This window comes from Oryzias latipes, chromosome 12, assembly GCF_053564925.1.
Source record: "Oryzias latipes strain Hd-rR chromosome 12, Olatipes_Hd-rR_3.1".
Lineage (NCBI taxonomy): Eukaryota > Metazoa > Chordata > Actinopteri > Beloniformes > Adrianichthyidae > Oryzias > Oryzias latipes.
Window position 1 is genome coordinate 20,531,540 of NC_136248.1, and position 23,539 is coordinate 20,555,078.

The 23,539-nt window shown below is 38.4% G+C and overlaps 2 protein-coding genes across 4 annotated transcripts; one reads left to right on the top strand and one right to left on the bottom strand.

The window, feature by feature from the left end:
• Window positions 1-634: 634 nt before the first annotated feature.
• zmynd19 (zinc finger, MYND-type containing 19) lies at window positions 635-15,220 on the bottom strand. 3 transcript variants are annotated; one of them, XM_020707648.3, is made up of 6 exons: window positions 15,084-15,220; window positions 4,150-4,209; window positions 3,959-4,065; window positions 3,171-3,311; window positions 2,816-2,996; window positions 635-2,736 (listed from the first exon to the last, which is right to left on the bottom strand). In XM_020707648.3, exons 3-6 carry the CDS (start codon window positions 4,057-4,059, stop codon window positions 2,593-2,595), a joined length of 567 nt encoding a protein of 188 aa, XP_020563307.1. In that variant the 5' UTR covers window positions 4,060-4,065; window positions 4,150-4,209; window positions 15,084-15,220; the 3' UTR covers window positions 635-2,592. The 3 variants fall into 3 exon arrangements, with proteins under 3 accessions (XP_020563307.1, XP_004074807.1, XP_078812422.1); XM_004074759.5 differs by lacking the exon at window positions 15,084-15,220 and adding an exon at window positions 8,088-8,456; XM_078956296.1 differs by lacking the exon at window positions 15,084-15,220 and adding an exon at window positions 7,412-7,499.
• Window positions 15,154-21,812, top strand: bspry (B-box and SPRY domain containing). Its single transcript, XM_004074891.4, has 6 exons — window positions 15,154-15,495; window positions 15,987-16,085; window positions 18,844-19,074; window positions 19,177-19,202; window positions 19,297-19,421; window positions 20,956-21,812. Exons 1-6 carry the CDS (start codon window positions 15,154-15,156, stop codon window positions 21,522-21,524), a joined length of 1,392 nt encoding a protein of 463 aa, XP_004074939.1. The 3' UTR covers window positions 21,525-21,812.
• The last annotated feature ends 1,727 nt before the right edge of the window (window positions 21,813-23,539 follow it).

Genomic DNA, 23,539 nt, shown 5'->3' on the forward strand with positions numbered 1-23,539 from the left:
TTAAGTAATGAACATGTAATAAACTTTGGGAATCATAGAAACCACACCCACTTTTCATAAATGCAGCAGAAGTGGAAATGGAAATTCTCTAAGATCTAGCATATGTTAAGGAATGGCTTTTTTTTACTAGAGATTAAGCTATTGCAGGTCCATCAGTACACCATGGAGAACATACTCATAGATCCTGAGAGACATTTGCTCCACCACAGCGAAGGACAGCAGTGTTTCCCCGAAAAATAAATAGAAAAAAAGAGAATCAGCAGCCAATCAGGTCTTTCCGATCCAAAACTTTCGAAAGGTTTATTTGTGTAGCTTTTACCTCTTTATCAGTGTTTCTTCTTTGTTCATTTAGAATCGGCCGCCATTCCTAAACCCTAGCCAGCGATCTTTGAAATATTTGATTAAGCATCACTAATAAGGGTCCTGCAAAGGGTTTAGGTACTCACAAATGCTAAAGTTTAGCAATTGAAGGACTTTTTAACAAAGCAAAGCCCTTTTAGGCTCCTCAACCAAATACGTCAATTAAAAAAAGCCCTAACAATGAAAGCAACGTAAAAGGTGTGAGCTCTTCTCTGGATTTTGTCTCCCTGCAATTTCCTGGCAGAACAGATTTAAAAGCAGACTGCACAGCAAGTTAGGATCATTTCATTTTATTATAATTTTACACTGGAAAAGCAACCGTCAGTTATCTCCAACTTCACTTCCATTCACATACTGTAGCTCCTAAATTCAATGTAATTAATGCGTATACTCTTAAAAAAAAAAAGGAAAATTTGACAATCTGTACAGTCAAAAAAAAAAGTTTGCACTCTTCCCTTCACTCCCCCCCCCCCCAATCTATGACAAGTACCCCAACATCAGAGCCAAATCTTTAGTGCACTGTTGAAAATGTGTCTTGCTTACAGAAAAACAACTAACCAGCCGCAAAGACACATGCTTAAATAAACGGACCCATTGTTGAAGTGTTTGCTGGTAACAGAAGAAAGGAAGGAAGGCAATACTCTTTCAAAATAAAATGTACATTTGCTAGGGAGTGGGGGGGGGGTCTTTAAGTTTTGCACTCCATGACATCCCTCAAATGGAAGATTTTAGTGACTATTCTGCTGTGTTGTGGAACAAGAGCTGAAATGCAACTGTGAGGACTCACTCATTCAAACATGAGGGAACAAAAAAAATAAGAAAAAAAGAAAAATCCAGTAACCGCTCAGTGTTCAGTCCCTCATCAACCATACGACAAATGTTCAGTAATTACTTCTAAAGCTCTCCTTCAAATAATTACAAAAACAGGTTTCACAATCAATTTAAATAAATACATAATTGACAACTTAAAAAAAACAGATTCTTGCACAAAACACCTCACAGAATGCATTCAGAACAACCTGGCAAACATACAGACGAGGAGAAATGTCCGTCAAGAACTAGCAAAAAAGAAGACGCCTGCAGGGATTTTCAACGGGCAACAGGTGAGACGACACTTTGGTAGAGAAAACTTTCACATCTTGTTTGGGTGTGATCACCAGCAAGGTTTGTTGTGAGAACATGAAAACGATCGCGGGAAGAATGACTTTTTTCGTGGAAACATCCGCTTTTTTTTACCCATATGGAAAAAAGCTTTTCAAGGCCTTTGAAAGTATTATCACCACCAGCTTTTGTAAACTGTACCTGGACAATGCAATTAAAAAAAAAACTGCTTATATGAACAGGGGAGAAAAAGGAAAACTTGCAATTTGGAAATCAAAATACAAAATTAAGCCTTTATTTGGCAACTACTTTGAAACAGTGAAAAAAAAAATCTCATTAAATCACCAATTTCTGATTAAATGACTTTAAAATCTGAGTATTTATGGCCCCTTTAAGAAGCACAAAGACGCACATTAACCAAACCTGGAAGCAGACTGGCAGCACATGTTCATACATCCACGAACACTCCTTCAAACGCTTCAACACTGGTAGTGTGACTTTCTCCGTGACATCTATCAGGTAATAATCGGCTGCGCAGGAAATAAGATAAGACCCGGAGGTGGCTATGGTGTCCACGACCATGAACGCAGCAGCTGTGAGGGATCAGAGAGGGGCACATTACAGTGAAAAGGTCCATGTCCCTCTTTATCCGCTGAGCAACAGATAACCCCCCCACCGCTGTTAATGCAGACATTGTGGCACCCAGTGGCTAGGTGGAGGAATACAAGTGGATGACGACAACGGTCTGTGTGAGTGTGGTCCAAAGAAGCTGGTCCAGTTTGTCAACGGGACGGCTTCTCGTCTTTTGAAAAACAAAAAACAAAAAACAAAACCAACATAGCAGCAGGTTGAGCTCGAGGTTCTCCCTCCTCAAGAACAATAAAGCCCAAAAAGAAGGGGGGGGGGGAAACCTTCCCAGGGGAAAGGTTTTTGGGAAGTGGCAGATGTCTTTGCTTTATTCTCCTTCTCCCCTCTGCAATCTTCTGACCCCCTGAACTGTCAGTCCACAATGTCCTCTGTCATTAGTCTCTGGTGAGCAAAGCTCCACGGCTTTCCACTTCCGACCCGCTCCCACCCTAACCCTGTCCCTGTGTTCTCCCTCCCTCTCCCTCTGTGGAGGATGAGGAGAGATCATCGTTCAGGCTCCGACTCCAGGGCCAGTACTCGCTTACGTTCGCGGCATTGCTTCTTGTGGGCGGGCCAGTCTCTCTGCTGGCACTGGGAGCCACAGTAGCGAGCCACCTGGCAGCGACCGCAGATGTTGAACTCCCGCAGCTGTCAAAAGACACAAAAGATCATTCATTACCCTCTGACACTTTCCATGTTGTAATAACTCAGGTTAAAAAAGACCTACCCTCCTCTCGATGAGTGAACAAGGAGGGTAATGGCACTCGTAATAGGTACAGGAGCACTCCTCCTCCTCCACCAGCTCCCCGTTAGCATTGTAGTAGCGTGTGCGACTCAGCTCCAGGTACTGCTCTTCCACAGGGTCCGCGGGGACCTGCTGGATGGCCAGCCAGTACAGAGACTGCTCTCTGGACGGGAACAAAAAAAACACAAGGCGTAAATCTCAAAGATCAAAATTGAAAAAGAAAAAAAAAATCAGTGACTTGAGCTTCTCAGAGAGGAGGAACTGTAGTGTTGTGTAGGGACAGTCGCCTTTAGCAAGAGAAAGGGTACTTTGTGAAACAGCTCAATCTTTTTCCTACCTCTGCTTGCTTGAAATCTCCTCTGGCTTGGGGCTCCAGCCCACCGGTACCAGCCGTAGGTTATCTAGTCGGTTGTCCACCGTCACAGAATTAATGTGGATGACTTGGAAACTAGGAGCAATGCCTCCTCTGTGCTTCTCCCTGAGTATAGACAACAGTTACCAACGTGACAAAAAAACAAACAGATTACCGTACATCTAATATTCCATGTTGTAAACAGGACAACTAGAATTGTAGGTTTTAAGATGATATTTTTTAAGTAATGACACTAAACTTAATCTCTGGGGGAGTAATTTTTTAAAACATTTTTTATTCAGATTTCAGTGTATTCTGATAATATATACACAGGTGGAACCCGAGCTGACTCTACTTATGCCAAGGAAACAGTGGAGGCCAACCTCACTTAATCCAATCAGGAAAATCCTGAAAGGGTCAAATGGGAGTTAAAGAGCGATGGAGCATCAAGTTGTACTGGTTGGAATAATTTCCCCAAAAATTCATCTGGTGAGGCATAGTGGTCTGACTGGCATTCCCGGTTCTGATCAGAGAACTTGTTGATGTGTGTTGCAGCCTTGAAAATCCTTCTACAATGTAACGAAATGACACTTCCAAAGCAATGAGGCCTTCGCAAATGATCTTGTCATTTTTAGGGAATTTGGGAATTTAAAATATTGCATAATTCCATGGTGATAAGGTAGAGCATCTGATGTACATTTAGTGTTTTACATATATGCTTGGATTGGCATACATTTATCCTAAAAGGATCAATTCCACCTAAAGGTACTCACCACAGCAGCTCATGCAGCGGTCTGCCTGCCCACCGTCCTTTGCCGATATCAAAAGCATAAGCAAAGATTTTAGCCCCGTTGCCATCTGCATCTACCTCCATGCGTGCCTGAAAATGGAACCAGCTGCAGTTGTAGCATGGAAAATGGCAAAAACACTGCAGTTACAGCTGAAAAAAATCAAAAGGTTTTACCTCAAAGGCATAGTTTTCCACCAGTGGTATGTCCTGCTCATCAATTAGAGTGTATTTTGTCTATAAAAAAATTAAAAAAATGCATCAGCACCAAATGGAAGCATAACTTCTAAAACAAAGCAAACCAAATCACAGTTTTTCTCTGAATGTGTGTGGGGGGGGGAATAGAAGCTCAAAACCACATTTCAAAAATTTGATTCTAAAGATAAAAAAACATTTTTTTTGGTCTCCTTAATGCCCAGTAAAAGCTTTGTGATTGCAGAACCAAAATTGGTTGATTATTAGTGACTGTTAGGGCTGCACGATATGAGGAAAACTCGCGATATGCGATATTGGTGATTAATATCGCGATAACGATATAATTTGCTGTATATAAACAAATAGCCAAACAACCAAAAACATCATTTACATTTCACTGCAAAGGTTTAAAAATTATACTCCAAATGACCCTTGTCGACGTAGGAGGCAAACATCAAACATAAAAGGGCTCCATCTGATTGATCAACAAGGTAAACGGGTCCTTCCGATTGGTTAAATGCATAAAGGGATTAATTGCATTTGTTCACTATTTCAGGCTGCCATGAGTTTTTTTTGCACATTTGCAGGGGTTGACATAGCCCAGAAATTTGCACTGGCCCACAGGGCCAGTAGTTTTTGAAAGTTACTGGCCCGACACCGCGCACAGCGAGACCCGCCGCTCCGCAGGTGCTTGCAACTTTAGGGGGGTCCGGGGGCATGCCCCCCCCCCCCCCGGAAAATTTTAATATGGTGCAATTTGGTGCATTCTGGTGACATCTAGCACTTATTTATACACTTTTCAATGACTAAAAATAGAGCATATCAAACTTAAATCTGCTCTAGTCTGTTTCAGATGTTTTGAAGGGAGCCCTGCAGTGTAGTAGTTAACACTAGTTAAAAAGTTTTCATGCTGCTTCTAATCACTGCTATTTCACATTTGTTCCTAATCAATAGTTAAGAAGTTTTATTGACTCTTTTGCCCTGACTGCCTTAAGGTTCTGCTTTTTGTTACTGTTGCAAAGTTACATTTACTTTTTAGTTACTTTAGTTACCTAATTAAATTAAATAATTGAAAAATTAAATACAATTAAATTACTGAGATCATTCAGCTAACTAGAAATACTTACTGCTTACAGTGTTGTAAAGAAAAACAAAATTAAGTAGTTTGACCTTATACTCCATTTGAGTCTGAGATTCAGGTATTTGGAGTTGCCTTTGATTCTTTGACATTCAGCTTAAAGCTTAGTGCATACAGTTTCATCTTCAATGCATTCATTAAATATCTTGCTGTCCATAGTACTAATTCCACCCGTCACTCCATCTAACATATTCCTATCTATTCCTGCCATGTCTTCCACATCTCTGACATGCTTCAGTCTCTCTTCAGTGACGGTGTTGGATTTATGATCATCGCGGTGAAAAACCACCAGGGGGCGCGCTGATATGTGTGTCAGTTTAAATATATCTGCCTAAAATGTAATAATAACCCACTGGCTTGTTCCTTCGTTGTTGCTGTTTAACATTGTTTAGTATTGAATTGTTACATTCAATAAAGTTTGAAAAAAAAATTGAGTGAGCGCGTGCCGCATGGTGCTCGGTAGTGACAGCCGCGCGCAGGCGGGAGAGGAGGAGAAGATAAAAGGTTTCCCATAGAAATCCTTGAAGTCTGAACACAGGACTAGCAGAAAAAGTAAATTATGAAGACGAGGTAAATCTACACGTTTTCGCAAAATATACTTTATTGAAAAAGGTGAAAAATGTATTAATTGTTAGATATTTTAGTGGCCCGAGCGGACAAGTAAAAAATAAAGTCTTGTGGTCCGTACTGCTCGAAAAACAGGACCGGGCCAGCGGACAAATGGCTATGTCGAGCCCTGATTTGAGGTAACCATTTATTGCGATTTTCGCCGTCTTTTGCGGTATGCATATTGCACACCTTGATTTCGCGATAACGATAAATTTGCGGTATATTGTGCAGGCCTAGTGACTGTCACTGTGGATTTAGTTTCAGAGATCACTCTGTGGGTCATATAGTTAATATGAACTACTATACATAGGCCAGATGCAGATGCTTCCATTTCTTTGCAATTATCAGCAAATATCAAGTAACTAGACCAGGGGACAGCAACCTTTAAAAGAGCTAATCACGTTGATTTCTCACCGACCACAACTCAGAAGGAGCTGTAGTCTTATTACGACAGTGGTTTGTGTTTATTATAGTATTGTCACTGTTATAAGAAATATAAATTATGGTTTATTCATTCCTAAAAACAAAATGAAATTAGATTTTTTTCCCAAATACGAATGAGTTTCTAACTTTTGACAGAGCTTCCTCTGACTTCCTTTCAAAATAAAAGACACACTGTGCCACATGGGATCATCCCACTGCAGAATATTTTGTACACGTTGTGTAATGTCAGTAGTGATTTAAAACACAACACAACATTGTTTTGTTGGTGCACCACAGCCACCGATTTGTAAACCTAACAAACTAAAATTAAACCAGAGCTAACTAAGTTACTTTACTCATAAGGTAAACTTAAAATCCTTAATTTTCTTCAAATCGACAGTGCTTCTTAGAACTGATTATCTCTGGCACATGGTGCTTAAAAGGCGACTTTGATAAACTACAAAACTGCATTGCTTTATGGCTTGCATTATGGGTATTGTAGTCAAAAACCTTGCAAAGTGATGTGTACTGTGCTTTAACTGCTCGTAAATGACTTTAATAAGATTTGACTTGTCTGACTGTTGTCATTCGTTCAATGTGGCTTTTAGTCCAAATAATAGATTACATTGTACATTTTAAAAACATTTTAAGTTTTCTTCAGAGCCACAATGGAAAGAAGCCTCCTGTTGCAGACCACTGAACTAGACAAATAAGTAGCACAGTTCAAAAACTAAGAGATTTTTCTAATACTGTTGTCTAAAAGTAAGCTAAGCAAGTTAGAAAAAAATGCATTTTAACAATAAAATAGTTATATAACCTGCTAATACACACCTCTGCATGTAATAGACACAATACTGCAGCCCTTAATAATTGCTAAATGAAATATTCAAATACGTAAGTCTCAGGCTGCAGTGAGCACAAGTCAAATGTGACAGATGAGTTATGGACCTTGAAGAGCTTCTTCTGTGTGTGTGTGTGCGCGCGCGCGCCCGCGTAAGGTGTCTCGCGCTGCTGGATGTCGTCATTCAGCAGGTGGGCAGCTAGATCCATCACAGCTCACACAAGTTCATCCACCTGTCCAGTTCATCCCGGGTGTCCTGTGACACCAGCAGCGTTTCCAGCCCTTCCTTCACGTCACATCCTCATGGAACAAATACTTGGGGTTGACATCATCCTTTTCTTTAAATAAATGACAAATCTCCGCCTCGCATTCATGCTGCACACCACAGTTCAGGCCGGCAAAAGTCAGTTGATAAGCGTGGCAACACTTCCTTCATTAGCCAACAGTTGAGTGTAATCCAGATCCAGCCGTTAGCGTGCTGCTAACCATCAGCGACTGATAATTTTGCGGCACTTCACCTTACAATTTGCACATTTTCAACACTACTGATAACAGCACCGATAGTACAAATTAAAAACACGAATCAATGTTTCAATATGCGTCACAACTGTTTTGAAATTAGAAACCGCTAATGTACCCTGCTACATGTAAGCTAGCGCTAGCTCTAATCGAGACTGATAGCGGCGGCATTCAGGAGCAGTCTGGCTCGACACGGCCGGCTTCTCTGCTCAAACGCGGCTAAAAAGATTAAGCTAAACGACGCCAGAGTCCACAATGGCCACATTGTTATTACAGCTGCAAACTAGGATCCACTAATGTCTGTAACGGTTTCTTCAGTCGTGTTTTTGTATTCCCCGAGGGCCCTCCCACGGCCGCACATGGCAGCCCTAGATCATAGATCCAACTCACCTTCCCGGCCACACGGCCGAGCCGTACGATCCCGAGCTTGAAATCCGACATGGGGAGAACGGTCTTGCAGTGACACCGGGAGGAAGTAGATCCAACTTAATCGGAACCGAGATGGACAGCTCGCCGAGGTAGCTCCCCAGCGATGCCACTTTGGGACTGAGCGAGTGGTAATTGACCTGTGTCCGGGTCTATCCGGCCGCAGCCCTGCCTCGGTGACACACCACCACCGCTGGCGCAGGAGAGCCGAGCGAGCTGCTGCGAGGGGGGCGGGACCGGGGAGAGGAACTAGTCAGGGGTGAATCAACCAATGAGATGCGAGTTTGGTGCCAGCAGCGAGTTCATTCAGACCAATAGAAAACGAGAACGTTCAAAGGCCGCCCATTTCAGATATGACGCCATTGAACTCTCGTGACCATGCACAGACATTTGCGCGCGAAATAAAGTGATAAGTAAGCAAATGGCATTGAAACTACTAGTGACCTGATAATCCTATTCTAATTGTACAAAACTAAGTCAGATAGTTTAAAGATGTCGGTTTGCCCTCAACTCAGCACATAGGTTTGCTTTTAGAAATTACAGGTTATTTTTGAGAGCCTTCAGAGATTAGATGACCCAATCTAATGAAAATGTTTTTTTGGTGTTTTTAACATGATGATGATGATGGTAAAATTGCCTTTTTAAGTATTTCTTCATTGTGGTGAAACAAGAGAGATCAAAAAACTAAGTTGTTTGTAAAAGCTTGTAGTTGTGATGTATCATCACATCTATAATCTACATTACAGGCAATAAGCTCCCTCCACTTCATTCCAATGCTGCAGACATAATCTTTGTACGTCTCGTCTGAGCTGGCATGTGGTTTAGAACTGTACGGTGGTTAGCTCCAACATAGCTCACCATCTTTGTCCCACCGCTAAAGTATGGTTGTAAGGGGCTGTAATGGGCTTGTGAGTGAGAATGTACACAGATGGATGATGGGAAATAAGCCAACGGTCCCGCCCACAACTCAGGCAAATTTCTCATGACCCTAAAACGCTACAAGTTTTTTCCATTTTGGCAAAGTGCTGGCAGTTTTGTCTGAAATTTGGATTAGATTAATGACTGAAGTCTATTCTATAAAAGTTTTATTAGTGAGAATGTCACAACACTAAGCACATTTAACATACCTGTACTATGGGTCTTGGACCAAAAGCTTTTTCTTTTATGCTACATATCTGAAAAGGAGCAGTGCCTTTTTCCTAATTCTGCACCAGAGAAAGAAAGAAAAAGAGTCTAATTAAGACAACATAGTATTTATACAAAAGCACAATTGCTTGAACTCTTCCAGTTTTAGAAAGGATAGGATTGTTATATTTGTGATGTAACAGTCATTAAAGTCAAACAAATTCCATCATGATTAACAAACATAATTCATGTGTTTTGTGGATGGGCATTGCAACATAATGCCACCATGTCCACACAAACCCGGCGTGGTGTGCATAGGCGGAGCAGTGGATGTGTGGCCTATTAACAAAACCTACTCTGCTGAGGACATGGATACTCTAGTGAGTGTAAGTAAACTAGCATCTTCAAAACACCTGTTTTTGCTCTATTATTTATTTAGCATTTTACACAAAAACTCAGTTTCATTTTCATTATTATAAAGTTTCTTTATGTTACTGTATTTGTCTAGCCTTGTTTGAATGTCTTCAATTGGGTTTAAACCAACTTATGATTCATCTGGAAATGTTTCTTCAATGTGAACCAGGCTTCCCCAATAACATTTAATCTATTGTATTTAAAAAATAATGCCTTATCTATTTTATACTCATTTATTTAAAAAAAAAAATAAGGGTTGTGCCATGAAAAATGCAAATTAATATGCTTCTTTTGGGGCACACAGCTTCCAGATTTTCACAATAAAACTACTTCCTTTTTTGTAATTCTGACCAGATCTGGTTCAACCAGCTTGTTTTATGTGTGCCTTGACTTCTAGTGTAGCAGCCACAGAAAATTCCTACAACTTAATATAAATTAACGGTAATCCATCTCCACAATTCGAGTTTTTTTAGATAGTTAAGCTTACAACAAGATGAAATTCACAGTGGAATATGTGCATATGCACAACACAAGCTGTAATTGAGGGGAATTTCCTCAAATATTGATTTTCTGCATCAATATTTGAGGAAACTAAGCAACCAAGACGGCATGGTTCCAAAAAAGACTATCTCCTTCGAACAAGAATTAACCCTCTCAAGGAAAAGACACACTCTTTTCAGGATTGCAATGAACACATTCTGGACAAAGAGGACAAAGGCCGCCAGTGTTTTGAAGAAAAACAAACACTGAAAGGAGGCGCTTACATGCAGGTATAACTTAACTCTCACAATGCAGCTTTGGTTCTCTTGCTCAAGCAGTTTAACAGCAGTTAACACATGAAATCTTGTGATCACAAAACCCCCTCTGGTTGATCTCAACGGTTAATTGTCACTACCCCCCAGGATGGGCAGTTGAGTCACAGACACGTGTGACTTGAGCAGCTCACATGTGAGAATCTGGCTGCAGCCCATAAAGTCTGAAACTCTACAAAATACACAGAATTGGAATCTTTTGATGAGAAGAGTTTTATCTAAGACTTAAAAAAAGGTTTGACCTTTTCACGTTTTTTCAAAAACCCTTATTTTCACTTCAAACCAACATAATATTACCTTTAGATACTGTTCTCAGAAAGCAAACAAAACTGTTTTTTTTTTTTTGGAAACAGACTTGTAGTCTGTCATTGAGATTACATGAAGCAGAAAGACAAGTTAATGAAATTTTTTGACATGTAGAAACTATTTCTACCATATATAATTATATTTATTCATTTTAGCCCAATTAGGACTCTGATAAATTTATGTTAACTATGCGGTTCTTTCATATTTTCCCATTTTGCCCTCCAATCTGCAGTGATTTGTGTTAGATACAACATAAGGTGGTACACACGTTAAATGTTCCAGTACTGTACTTTAATGAACATTATAAACATTATTATGCATGAGCTCCTTTTTTGTGCATCTAAGTAAATCATTAAATGTTCTTTATTAGTTTCTCTTCTACGATTAATATATGTTAACTTGTAAAAGAATCCATCAAAAATGTCTCCAATTCATATACTTTAAAAATATTTGTGTTCCTTTTTTGGTCCTTAATTTCTCTATTAGTACATCTAACGCTCGTCAAAATGGCTTATTGCTTGTGAACATCGCCCTCTGGTGGACAGCAGCTGTACTGTATTTGCTTATCATCGTTTTACAGATTCGTATTTTCTGTAATTATTTAAGTCTATTTACTCTAATTACTATTTAACGTATTAACACGGTGAAAGCTGAGGGTTTTTTATTTCTGAGGGATAAAAAGCACATTTTAAGATACAAAAAATCAGTAATATTTTTTTTATAAATCTGGCTTAGTAAACAGCAATAACTATCAAATCTCTTAAAAAAGAATTGCTGTTAAACCGAGTCATTAGCAAGAGCACAGTTTGGTGCATTCTAATTATGTATTTGAATGGAAAAAAGAGCAGCTCTAATATAAAAAAAATATTTTTAAAGAATTTTAAGTTCACTTACAAGGAGACATTTCTCATGAATCTGTTGTGGGTAAATAAAGAAGAAAAAATAATTTCTATTTATTGAAGTTCCCCTACAGTTTCCTATTTTGCAGCCTTCAGGCAAACCCCCTGTTTCCTGTCCTGGTGTAGACACCTGTGTCCTTGTGTTTGTTACTTCACACAACAGGTTTTTATGTTCTTGCAACAATGGCAGGTCTGTGTCTGATGTGTGGAAGCCCACTTTGTCAGAGCTGGAAGGCCTGACGCTCTTCTGTCAATCACTCCTATTCAGTTACGCACCAACAATCAGACGGGGGGTGTCATTCTTTTTGCTGGTTCGGGTTTCTTGAGATTTGATCTATTTGATTTTAGAGTAGGTCAAAGTGGCCTGGGGTTACAAAAAAAAAACACAAAGCCATTGTCAATAAAACTGTTTAGTCACAGGAAAATGCAACAAAAATAAAGTAAAACTATATTGTAAAAAGAGCATTCCTTTAATAAAGATCACTACTGTACTGACGTTAGTATAATATAGATTTCTAATTTGGTTGGTTTTCCAAACCTTTGTGGGGGGGGGGGGGGGGGGGGGGTTGTGCGGATAAAGACATTTAGTAATTAAAGAATGACACACCTTGTATTTCAAAATCCAATTCAATACGTCTTTCAGGATATTCTGGAATGTGGTCTTTTCCAGATACTGGGTGTAGCTCACTATTGCAAAACAAGTGTTTATTTAAAGAAAAAGTGTGTCACTAATCTCTGGACACATACTTGGAGTATAGGATTAAACTAAGTGTCATCATACTAATCTTATTTTCTGGGGGAGAAAACCACTCTGAATAGCACACACTTTATTTTATTCTTTTAAGTATTTACAGATTTCTTTTTAGCTTAAACCTGTCAGAAATAGGACAATCTTACCATTATTAGATTATAAAGTAAGGGGATTCATTTTTCAAAATGGGAGGGGTTGATATATCATCCTTTTTTCCTTTTTCACTGGTCCAGTGGTGAAATAAATCCTGTGTCTATATTTATCCCCTTTTTTGCAGTTTTAAAAAAGGTGATCAGTTGTTTCTTCATTCGTTTTTTAAATTAGTTTGAATAATTCTAAATGAAAAATAAGATATTGTTTCAAGTTGCACTAAAATGACAGACAATCATAATTAATGTTAATTTAATGACAACAAAAGCTGTAGGAATCTTTTTAACTATTGTCTACTGTGGTTAGCACTCTCGTCTCACAGAAATCAGGTCCTAGTTCAAATCTGGACTCGAGTTTGAATATTTTCTTCGTGTATGCTTGAGTTTTGATTGAAAACTATGGCTTCCTCCCAGAGTCCAAAACCCTGCTTCATAGGTCAATTGGTGACCCTAAAAGTGCCTTTAGAATGTGAGTGTGTCTGGTTGTGTGGCCATGGCATGAACTGGCAACCTGTCCAGGGAGTAGTACCCTGTCTTAGCCTAACAGGGGCTAGGATAGGCTCCAGCAACCCAGTGACTCTAAAAGGAACTAATTAGCTGTAGAAAATAGATGCATGATGATTTTTCAACCAAGTATTACAACTAGAGTAGTTTACGGAAATATGTGTTTGAAATAAAAAAAAAAAAAATTGAAATCAAAATAAAATAATGTAAAACTTTGGGTAAATATTCAGAAAAAATAAAAAAAAACGAGAAATTCAGAAATAAAAGCAAGACATTTTATAACAAATTACTTTTTAAAAAGTCCCTAAACTTTTTAAAACACCCAATTTAAAAGCTTTATGTCGATCTACTTTGGGGACGGGGGGAGTACTATAAACTTTATTTGGCTCATAACTTGTTTTTGTTTTTTTGTCTGCTGCCCTTTGTTTGTTTCTTGCTCAACCCTCCTTCATCAGCTTTTCTTAAATCTAACAGGAGGAAGCCAAAAAAACGAGATGTGGCATCCCAGGGGGCTAATCCACTCAATAAATAAATACATAAAGTAATAAAGAAATTATAACTAAGTATTTAAATAACTAAAATTTTAAAATAAAAAAAAGGTGGAAAAATAAAAACCCTTTTTTATCCTTTTTAATCCTTTTTTAAGGAAAAAAAATATGTTAAATCTCAAAATATATATAAATAGATTATATAGTTTAAATATGTTAATTAGGCCTACGTAGAGCTAAGCTTAAAGTCAAAATACAATCATATTTTGATTATGAAAGTGTTCTCAGTTGTTCAACATTTGGCATGTCCACTCAGTCGAAGCGAGTCAGCTCACACTACCAAATGGGTGGTTTGGCAGAGATTTTTACACAGGATGCACATTTAGACACAATGCTGTATTTTATCTTGGGTGGGGACAAGCACAGGGAAACCCAGACTTGGGCCTCCTTGTGGTTACATATAGTTTGACTGTGGCGTGAAGGACCCAAGGACCCACAAGCCCCCTGGGAATTAAATCCCGATTTTCCATGTGCCAGTCCTGCACTTAACCTACTGAACAATCCAGCTGCCGTAAAAAGCGTTCCAATTGTTTTTTTGTTTTTGTTTTTTAATATTACTATTCTGTTTTGGGGTAAAATACTAAAAGATAAAAAAAATAAAGAAAAACACTTTCATCTTCTAGGACATAGCTTCTGCAGAGCGGCAGAGGTTCATTAGAAATTAACCCCAGAGTTTTTGTTTTTTTTCCCCAGCTTTAATTAAAAAAATATCAAAGTACAAAATACAACATCAAGGAATCAAATAGAACACCAGTCGCAATAATTAATGTTATCACTCCAAACTTATTAATTAACCTGTGAGTTGTGAGCATTACCATTGGCGCGGAGCATAGAAAGTAAGCCTGACCTAATTTCCCATCATCCCTTTGTTTACACTCTCTCTCAATAGTTTACAGCCCCTCACAACTCCAACCTAACATTAGCAGAACAACAAAAATTCCCAGCAATATTGGAGCCATTATTCAGCCGTCCAGCTTGGAGCCAGATGCCAGCTCGGACCAAAAAACTGAAGATGTATGAATCTATTTGTCCGTATTTTTTCGTCTGCTCGTGACTCACAACGATTTGAATAAAGAAATATTCAGAAATGCAAATTTAATTTTCTTCATATATGTCGTTCATTATAAGTAAAAATGCCACAACAACATATCACTAATTTTAATTGGAGTTGGTCTTTAACCTTACTTACAAGAATTAAAGGTTTTTTGGTTGAAATCCTGTTTAGGTTTTCAGTCTAATAGTCTATCGAGCAGCAAGATTTTGAACCCTGGGGGGAGAAATGCGTTATTTTGAGAAAATTAGAAAGTTATTGAGCAAATTCAAGCTTTGGGAGTGTAATTAAACCCGCTTTGCTTGCGTCAAAGAGCCGGCTGTTATCTGAGAACAGCAGTGGGGCAGAGACTGGAGCCGCTCTGACCTTCCGTGACGCCGCTACTTCCGTGTTCCGCTCACCTGTTACACCTGCGTTACACTACAGGGCTGTACTCCTCCCCCGCCGGTGCACCTGCTCTTTTCTCCTGACATGACGGAAGGCTTCACTGCCGTCGATTTAACATGCTCGACCCCACCGAAGACGGCTTCTAACGGCCGCGGGATGGACTTTGAGCAGCCCATTTTCTCCGTGTTGACCGGGGGTTTGAGGGCGCAGCAGGCGGGGGGCACCACCGCGGTGACCGTCGGAACCACCTCCGACACCGAGTCCGGGATCTTCTCCGCGGAGTCCGAGCTCTGTGTGGAGCACGACAGCGAGCTGGACTGGTTCTGCGGGACCGATCAGAAGCCCGTGTGTTCTGAGTGCGCCAGCTCGGGCGCGTGCCGCGGGCACGCGGTGACCCCTCTGGCCACCAGGGTGACTGCTGTGAGGGTAAGCGCTCATTCATTGACCCAAACACCACGTCCTTTTTTAGTTGTTTGTTTTTCTTTAAAAACATTGTGATGGATGCAAACATGTTTTACATGTAACATGTAATAACTCAAATTATATGAAATCTTTGGGGCACAATTGACTTTTTTGTCATCTGCCTTTTTATTCTCCAAGGAGAAGTGACACTTCTCTAAATTTGACAACAAATGTGTATTTTTACTAGCCTGTTAATCATTAGCTATGCGTTAGGAAAGATAGTTGTGAGTCAGAGAAGTGTGGAAACTGTGTGTTTGCTGTGTTCATGTTTTTTGTTCTACAGGGGTGTGTCTGAGTTTGCATGATGCTTCCCTTTGCTGATTTGTCTGAGTGGTATTTCCAAAAAAAGAAACGGGATTTTCTTGTTGTCTTTCCAGCTGAGGATGCTCAGCAACTGTGTCTAATCACCCCAAAAAGCTGGCAGAGTGACGGTGTTTGTGTTTTCCTCAAACCAGAACCAGCTGGTGGACGTGTGTGAAAAAATGCAGCTGCAGGCAAAGAGGATCGAGAGCTTCATCGAGCAGACGCTGAGCACCAAAGAGCAAAAGCTGCAGGTGAGAGCTGCTGCTCCATACGGGTTGTCATGGATCATGTCGCACACAAACACAAACTCTCTCAGGAATGAAGCTCCAAGCAGAGCCAGTTTCACAAGTACACCTGATTTTAGCTGACTCACCTGTTTCTAGAAGTCACATGAGCCTTAAGGACTGATGTTTGACAAAGCATGTAAAAAGCAAAGATGCAATGTTGAAAAATAACAACCATGAACACAAATTAGGCTTACATGCAAAGAATGCATGTTTTGCATATTTGCCACATTTTGAATATCATTGGTTTTCAGTGATGTATTTGGGTATTTTTGGTTTTGTTATTTTAATCTAAAAGTTACTTAAAATCCTTATTTTTATTACAACAAAGCTTTTTTTTTGTTTCACCTGGGATTAAACTTTTAATTTAAACGAATAAATGTAACTACAAAATATGACAAAAATCAAAGACAAACATATTCTTGATATAAATAATTCTTGCCTATTAAATAGAGAATTATAAAACGATTTTTTTGAAAACCGACTGAACTGAAGCTCTGTCTTCCTGTTATTATTACTCTACCAGCACAGAATAGAAGTCAGTAAAGTAAACGCTTTTATTTTTATCATCTATTTGCAGTTTTTGTGCTGAACATGTGAATGTCCAGCAGTGCAAGACAACATTTTATTGTCCTTTTTTTAGTTAACATTACCGCCCCCAGACATGTTTGACCCTCACTATAGGTTTGTCATTGGGATACTTTGCTAACAGCTTGCAGGTTAAGGAAAATATATTGTCAAACAACTCGCGACTTAAAGTTGTAATGTTTCTCCCTGAGAGGAATATGATCATATTTTTTTACTGATACATGTAATTGTGATAAAACGATACAGTAATAATGAGCAACTTTTCAATAGTTGACTTTCTCAGAAGGATTTATTTTGAAAGATTTTTAAATAAGGGAAGGTTCTTTTTTTAAAAGTGTTTAAACGGGAGAGAAGGTCTTAATAAAAAAAAAAGTATCTTTGTTATGCGCTACTAAAGCTGCGGAACTGAATTTGTTGAAAGCAATCCCTCACTGATCAGTTTTTAGACCAAAATCAAATTGGGAAAATGTATAAAGCAAATTTTCTTTTAAACATTTTTAAGGCATATTTATATGTACATATATATATATATTATATAGAGATTTATAATAAATGTGTCATTAGCATATGTGAGCCTTATAAGCTTCCCTTATGATGTTCATACTCCAGAAAGATGGTTTAATCCAGTAAAAGACATATAGGTCTATATTATTTAAATAATATGAATTTGCCAATATCTGTAAATGATGTTCTTATAAAAAATAGCTAAAATATTGTTCAAAAAGATTGAAATAAAATGAAAAAATTGAATGCAGACATGTGTTTATAAATGTAAAAAATAAACATAAATAAAGAAATTTTGCATTAACATCAAATTGGATAGTAAATTGGCTAGTAACCATATCGGTCATCTTTTTTGCATTTGTTTTTTTCTATAATGTGAAGTTTATGAGTGATTTATATATTATTTTAAGTAACTGGGAAGTTATGACTGATTTTTAGGTTCCCAAAAAACCCTTCCTTAAATGCTTCTGCCAGAAGAAGCTTTTTTCCCTGTTAATGCACATCCACAAATAACTTTTCCTTTACCTACTTGCTGTTCAAACCCATTATTTCCATGCAGCCATCATCTGAACCCACTGAATCTGTTTTGGGGTCACAGGGTTACTGGAGCCCACCCAGAAGGCAGGGTTACATCCTGAACCGGTCACCAGTCTTTTGCAGGGCTCCATTTATTTCCAAAGAAGCTAAAAAGCATTAAGCAAAATAGTCACATAAAATGCCTAACTGTAAAATTTGCATCCATAGATAAATAAGCTTATAAAGTGTTATTATGTCTTATTATATTTTATAAAGATATTTACTGCGTTTAAGGCAAAAATACAAACAAAAAAAAAGACAAAACAATCCAAAGGTGGGATTTGAGTTGCATACACCCTACATCTTATTTCAGCTCAAATTTAACTGATGATTGACAGATTTGTAAAATAATTTTTTTTTTAATTTAAAATCTGTAATCTATTAGAGGGGTAAAAGATTAAGAAAATCAAAAAAACTACAAAAAACTAAAGTTTACCCATCCATATAATTAAACTGCTTCATCAGTTTTGGTTGCTGGAGCCTATCCCAGCTACTGTATAGGGCAAAGGGGAAGTGCACCCTGGGCAGGCTGCCAGCCTGGGCACAAAATAAAGGTCCTGTCCGACTTTCTTCACTACTTACTAATTAGTCCACTACGTTATGTAGTGCGTTCGCCGTTTTGTCGATTGGCAAATACAGACCACAATGCATTGCGTTTGAACAACATTTCATATCCAAAAAAGTATTTTAATTTATTTTTATAGTTTTCATCATCAGAACAGTGGATTTGTAAATAGTCTTGGTAAAACGTTCATATTTATTTTGTTTTTTACATAATCTGTGACATTGTTTTTACCATAAAAAAAATGAGTATGGTGTCTGAATTTCTTTCAAAATCGAGAGCACTGAATAATCGCGCAATAAATAGTTCTTTAGGGAGTTATAGGGACGGAATTCTGACCATAGAGTTTCATGTAAAATAAACAAAAGGATGTCAAATTATGAAGTATGTCTGATTAAAAGCATTTTAGTGAATGAATGTATACTGAAGGAAAATAGTAAATGAAACATGACTACCATCTAAACATTAACCTGCTCCTCCTATACCTTGATGCAGTCAGCAGCAAGCAGGGCCAGGGAGCAGGTGCTGGCCCAGATCAGCGCTGTGCGTGAAGCCCTGGAGGAGGAGGAGCAGCGTCTCCTTGAGGAGGTGCAGAGAGAAGAAGAGCGGGTGGAGCAGTGCCTCCTCACCCAGAGGGCCCACTGGAACCATGCCTTGACGAGCCTGACGCAGACGCGCTCCCACCTGGTGCACACGCTGACGCACACTCCGGACGCGCAGTTGGCGGTGAGAGACCGGGGGAGGTTCAGACTGCAGGCTGTGGTGGGAGGACTGTAGATGTAGAGGAACTCACAATCACTGAAACTAATCACCTGTTCTGCCTTTCAGACCAGCCTGCAGGAGATTGCTGAAAGGTACACTGCCTTTGTTTTTTCTTTCTGTAACCATAAAAAAATTCTTTTGCGGGCGTAGAAATAATCGTATGTCATTTTTTTCTGCTGAAATCAGAGTGGAGAAGGCAGAGGGGGTCGGGGAGCCCCGTGACACTGAGCAGCTTAGCCTGAACTCAGCCTGCAGTGACAGCAAACTTCTGAGAGGCCTCTGGGCTACAGCGCTGCTGCTGGGGCCAAAAGGTTTGTCCTGACACACTGAGATTTTATTAGACAACAGGATAACAACCTTATGCTTTATTTCCCAACTGACCTTTGGTTTTATTTCTTGGAAGTGTGTCAGTGTGTCTGTTTGTAAGCCCTCTGTTATTTTCTTTCTTTTTTGTCTTCTCCTGCTCCTCCTGTTTTAATAAAATACAATATTTGATATTATTCTGTGTGTTGCTGTTAGATTGTAATATCTTTTTCCTCCATTGGTGTGGGCCTTCAGTACCTAGAAAACATTGATATAATTAATAGATTTAATGTATCCTTTATTCTTACATTATTTATTTGTTTATTCATTTGTTGCACTTTCTGAATATTATGTCACTTTCCCTTAGTTTTAAGTCTTGGTTTGTCTTTATTTGACTTGTCTTTTGATGTTCTGTCAAGCACACTGACAACATTTGGTTGGTTTTTTGAAGTCCTTGTAAATATTAGGTTACTAAGGTCTGGATACTCTAGGATTTTAAACATTTAGTCTGAAATTCTCTTCTTTAGCCCCTAAAATCCAAACATTTCACAATCACAAACTGAATTTGGCTTTAATTTATTTTAATAAATAGGTATTTGATAACACATGCTTTAAAAACAAATTCATATTTTAATGTTTTCCAAAATGAATCCCAAAAATGCCAGTGTAGGTATAAGCTACTCCAGTATCAGTGCAAATTTAGAAGCATTAGATGCAAAATTTATGTTTTTTTTTTTTTTAACAAATCTGTTTTGGCTTAAGATACAACTTCTTAAATTTCTGTGCAAGTTTATTAAAGTCATATTTTTCTCATTGAATCTGTTTTTAGAATACTTTTGTTGCTCTTAAAACAATTAACAGAATACATATTTAATTATTTCTGTTTTATTTAAAGAATTGTAAAGTTAAATAGTAATATCGTAAAGGGCAGTCAACTGACTTTTCCTTTGAGAGATTATTGGAGAAAATTCACAAATCATTTTTAAATCTTATTGTGTTTGGATTATTTTATAGCAGACTTTAGCTGTTTTGACATGTGAAACTATTTTGGTGTCTTTTTGTCAGTTTATGGTGGAGATGAGAACATTTTCCAAACAATCTTTCTAATGTTTAAGCTAAAACTAGACATTGTAACTTTTAGAGAAGAATTTGCTGAAGAAAAAAAAAGTATATTATTGCCTTTTGTAAACTTAAAAATATAATCCATATACCCTTTAACGCTTTGATCAAATGTGTTGGAGGGAAATAATGAAAAATTATTTCATAGGAATGTGAAAGCTAAGGCATAAATCCTTCAGAGTGGAGGTTAGGTGACTGACGCTTTTCTATTTTAGCAGAACACTGAGGTTCTTCATGTCCTACTGATGGGGAATTTACCATGATATTTAGACTTTATTTTGAACAAATAGTCCTGTTGCAAAAGTCTTTCTCCTTTTTTATTTTTATAAAAGGAGTAAATAGTGGAGTAATTCAGTGTAACAAGGTCAGTATAATCCTTTAGAGGCCAAACAGGATAGTAACCCCTTTGCCTTCCTTTCACAGCTTATCGGTCACCACATCTGAAGTTTGATGAACGCACAGTTAGTCCTCTCCTCTCCCTCTCTGAGGATTTCTGCACATTGACTTTCCTCCACAAAAAATCCCGCCAGCCTCTACCTTATGACCCGGCACGCTTCGACTGTTGGCCCAACGCTCTGGGCTCGATGTCTTTGTCCTCCGGAACCCACACTTGGGTGGTGGACGTGGGGCAGAGCGGGGCCTTTAAGGTCGGGGTCTGCTACGCCTCTCTGGAGCGGAAGGGCTCTGGGAATGAGGCCCGGCTGGGTCACAACGGCCAGTCATGGGTGCTGTCCCACTACGATGGAGACTACTCCTACTGCCATGCAGGAAAGAAGGTCCCCCTGCAGGTGGTGAAGAGGCCGCAGAAGATCGGCTTGCTGCTGGACTGGCCGAGTCAGACGCTGCTATTTTATGAGCCGGACTCTAACGCTGTGCTGTACTCCGTTACACAGCAGTTCAACGCCCCCTTACTGCTAGCTTGTGCTGTTACTGATGACAGCATCACTATTCTGCACGGAGCTGGGAGGGAAGAAATGTCTAATGTGAGATAAGCAGAAAAGACTTGTGCAATAATGAAAACTCCAAATATTTCCAGTTTGTATTTATTTTTTTAAAGATTTTTCTAATAGTTTTTTAGGCTCAAATTGTTAAATATGATAATCATATAACACATGTTTACTATATAATACCTTTCAAAATTATTGCTTTTTTATAGAAAATGAAGAATCTAATTGAAGAGTTCAATGTGTGTAAAGCAGCTTGCAAATATTACAAACTAAATTATTAGAGATGATAGCAATGATTTGCATGTTTTGGAATAAACATCATTTTTATCACTACTTTTTTTTCAAACGGCTTTTCCTTGTGGTAATCTCACTACAGTATCCAAGATATTTTTTTGTTTCATTGTATTTATCCAAAATATTGCTATAACTTGGAGAACTGAGCTTAAATCATGATGTGAATAAAGGTAATAATAACACAAAGGGAAGTAAACTACTTTTGGATGAAATAACAGCAATGTTTATATCCCTTCTAAAAATCAATTTTACAGATATTTCTTAAATTTGGTTTACAGTATACAAATCCCAAAACCACACATAAATATTTGAGAAATGGTTCCTCTGAAAAGAACACTGTTTTTTCTACGAACAGCTCAAAGTGTTGAATCAGAAAACCACTAGGGGGCAGCAATGTCAGCCATTTCAGTGAATCACACAGGACAGATGAGAGCTCCACACCCAAACCAGTTTTACGTCACACAGAAATGACAATAATTTATAAACACACATCCCATTTCTGGTGATCCCATTAGGAAAAGAGCTTCACAGTCACATGCTCCTTAGTCATGAGACTAAAGGCTATAAGGGCTTTTGATGAAAACTTACACAAGAATGACTTTTCATTTTAGTTGTTGATAAAAAAAAAAAAACTTTTCCAAACTGGAAATTTAACAAAAAAATCTATGCCTCAGTTATTAAAACAATATTAATTGAAAATGAGTTTTGTACTAATCTGTTGAATTTAGTAAAATATGAGCTTGATCATTTAAAAATAACAACAGTCTATAATGACCTTTATTTGTTCGTGAAAATCCATCAAAATGTAACCAAGAGGGTCACATTTGTCTGCGATGTATCCAAAGTCTGGATAAATGCAGAGGGTTGTGCCCAGAAGGGCTGTATGGATGTGTAGTGGTTGACTCTTTCGCCTCACGTCTAAATATCAGAGGTTCAAATCCCAGCTGCATGGGACCTTTCTGTGTGGAGTTTGCATGTTTTCCCCGTGTATGTGTGGGTTTTCTGTGGGCTCTCTAGTTTCCTCTCAGTCCAGAAACATGCTTCATAGGTTAATTGGTGACACTGTAAATGTGTGATGGGGTTCGTCTTAGCAGTGAAGAAATAAATCACTCTAAATTAAGATGACTAAGCCAGCAGACTCCAAATATCAAACAATGGGATTTTATTGTTCCCAAACAAATAATCAAAGAGAGCCTACAACTGATTCTGGGAAAGCCTGTTGCCACCACTGCCACCAAGACTGCACTCCCTTATCTGGGAAAATTTCACCCCTTATAAAGGCTTAGCCCCTCCCACAGGCCAATTAACCAACCACTTTTTGAAAAAGAAATTCCTACCTTGCAACCTGGAGGATTCTTAAACATAACTCAATAATAATAGATATTTAACAAAAAAAAGATAGTAACAATTGAAATGCAGAAATATGTTTGGAAAAAAAATCAATTAGACAGAAAGGGAAACAAAGCAAAAAAAAAAAAAAAAAAAACCTTCAGACATGTGAAGTCACTTCCTGTTTCCTGTGGATATGAATGCTGATGTGTACATTGCTCTGCTTTGACTGTTTGTGGATTGAAATTTAGATGGTGAGTAAGATTCTGTTTAAAACCAAGTATGCATCCTTAAAATTAAACCAAATATGAAACGTGAATGATTTGTTTGCCTGGGTGTGTGCATGTGTGTCCAGTGAAAACTATAAACTGCTGCTGGGCTGGGAGAAAAAGAGACAAAACAAACAATTGAGGCTGGTGTTCAGGCGCTGTCCTGCA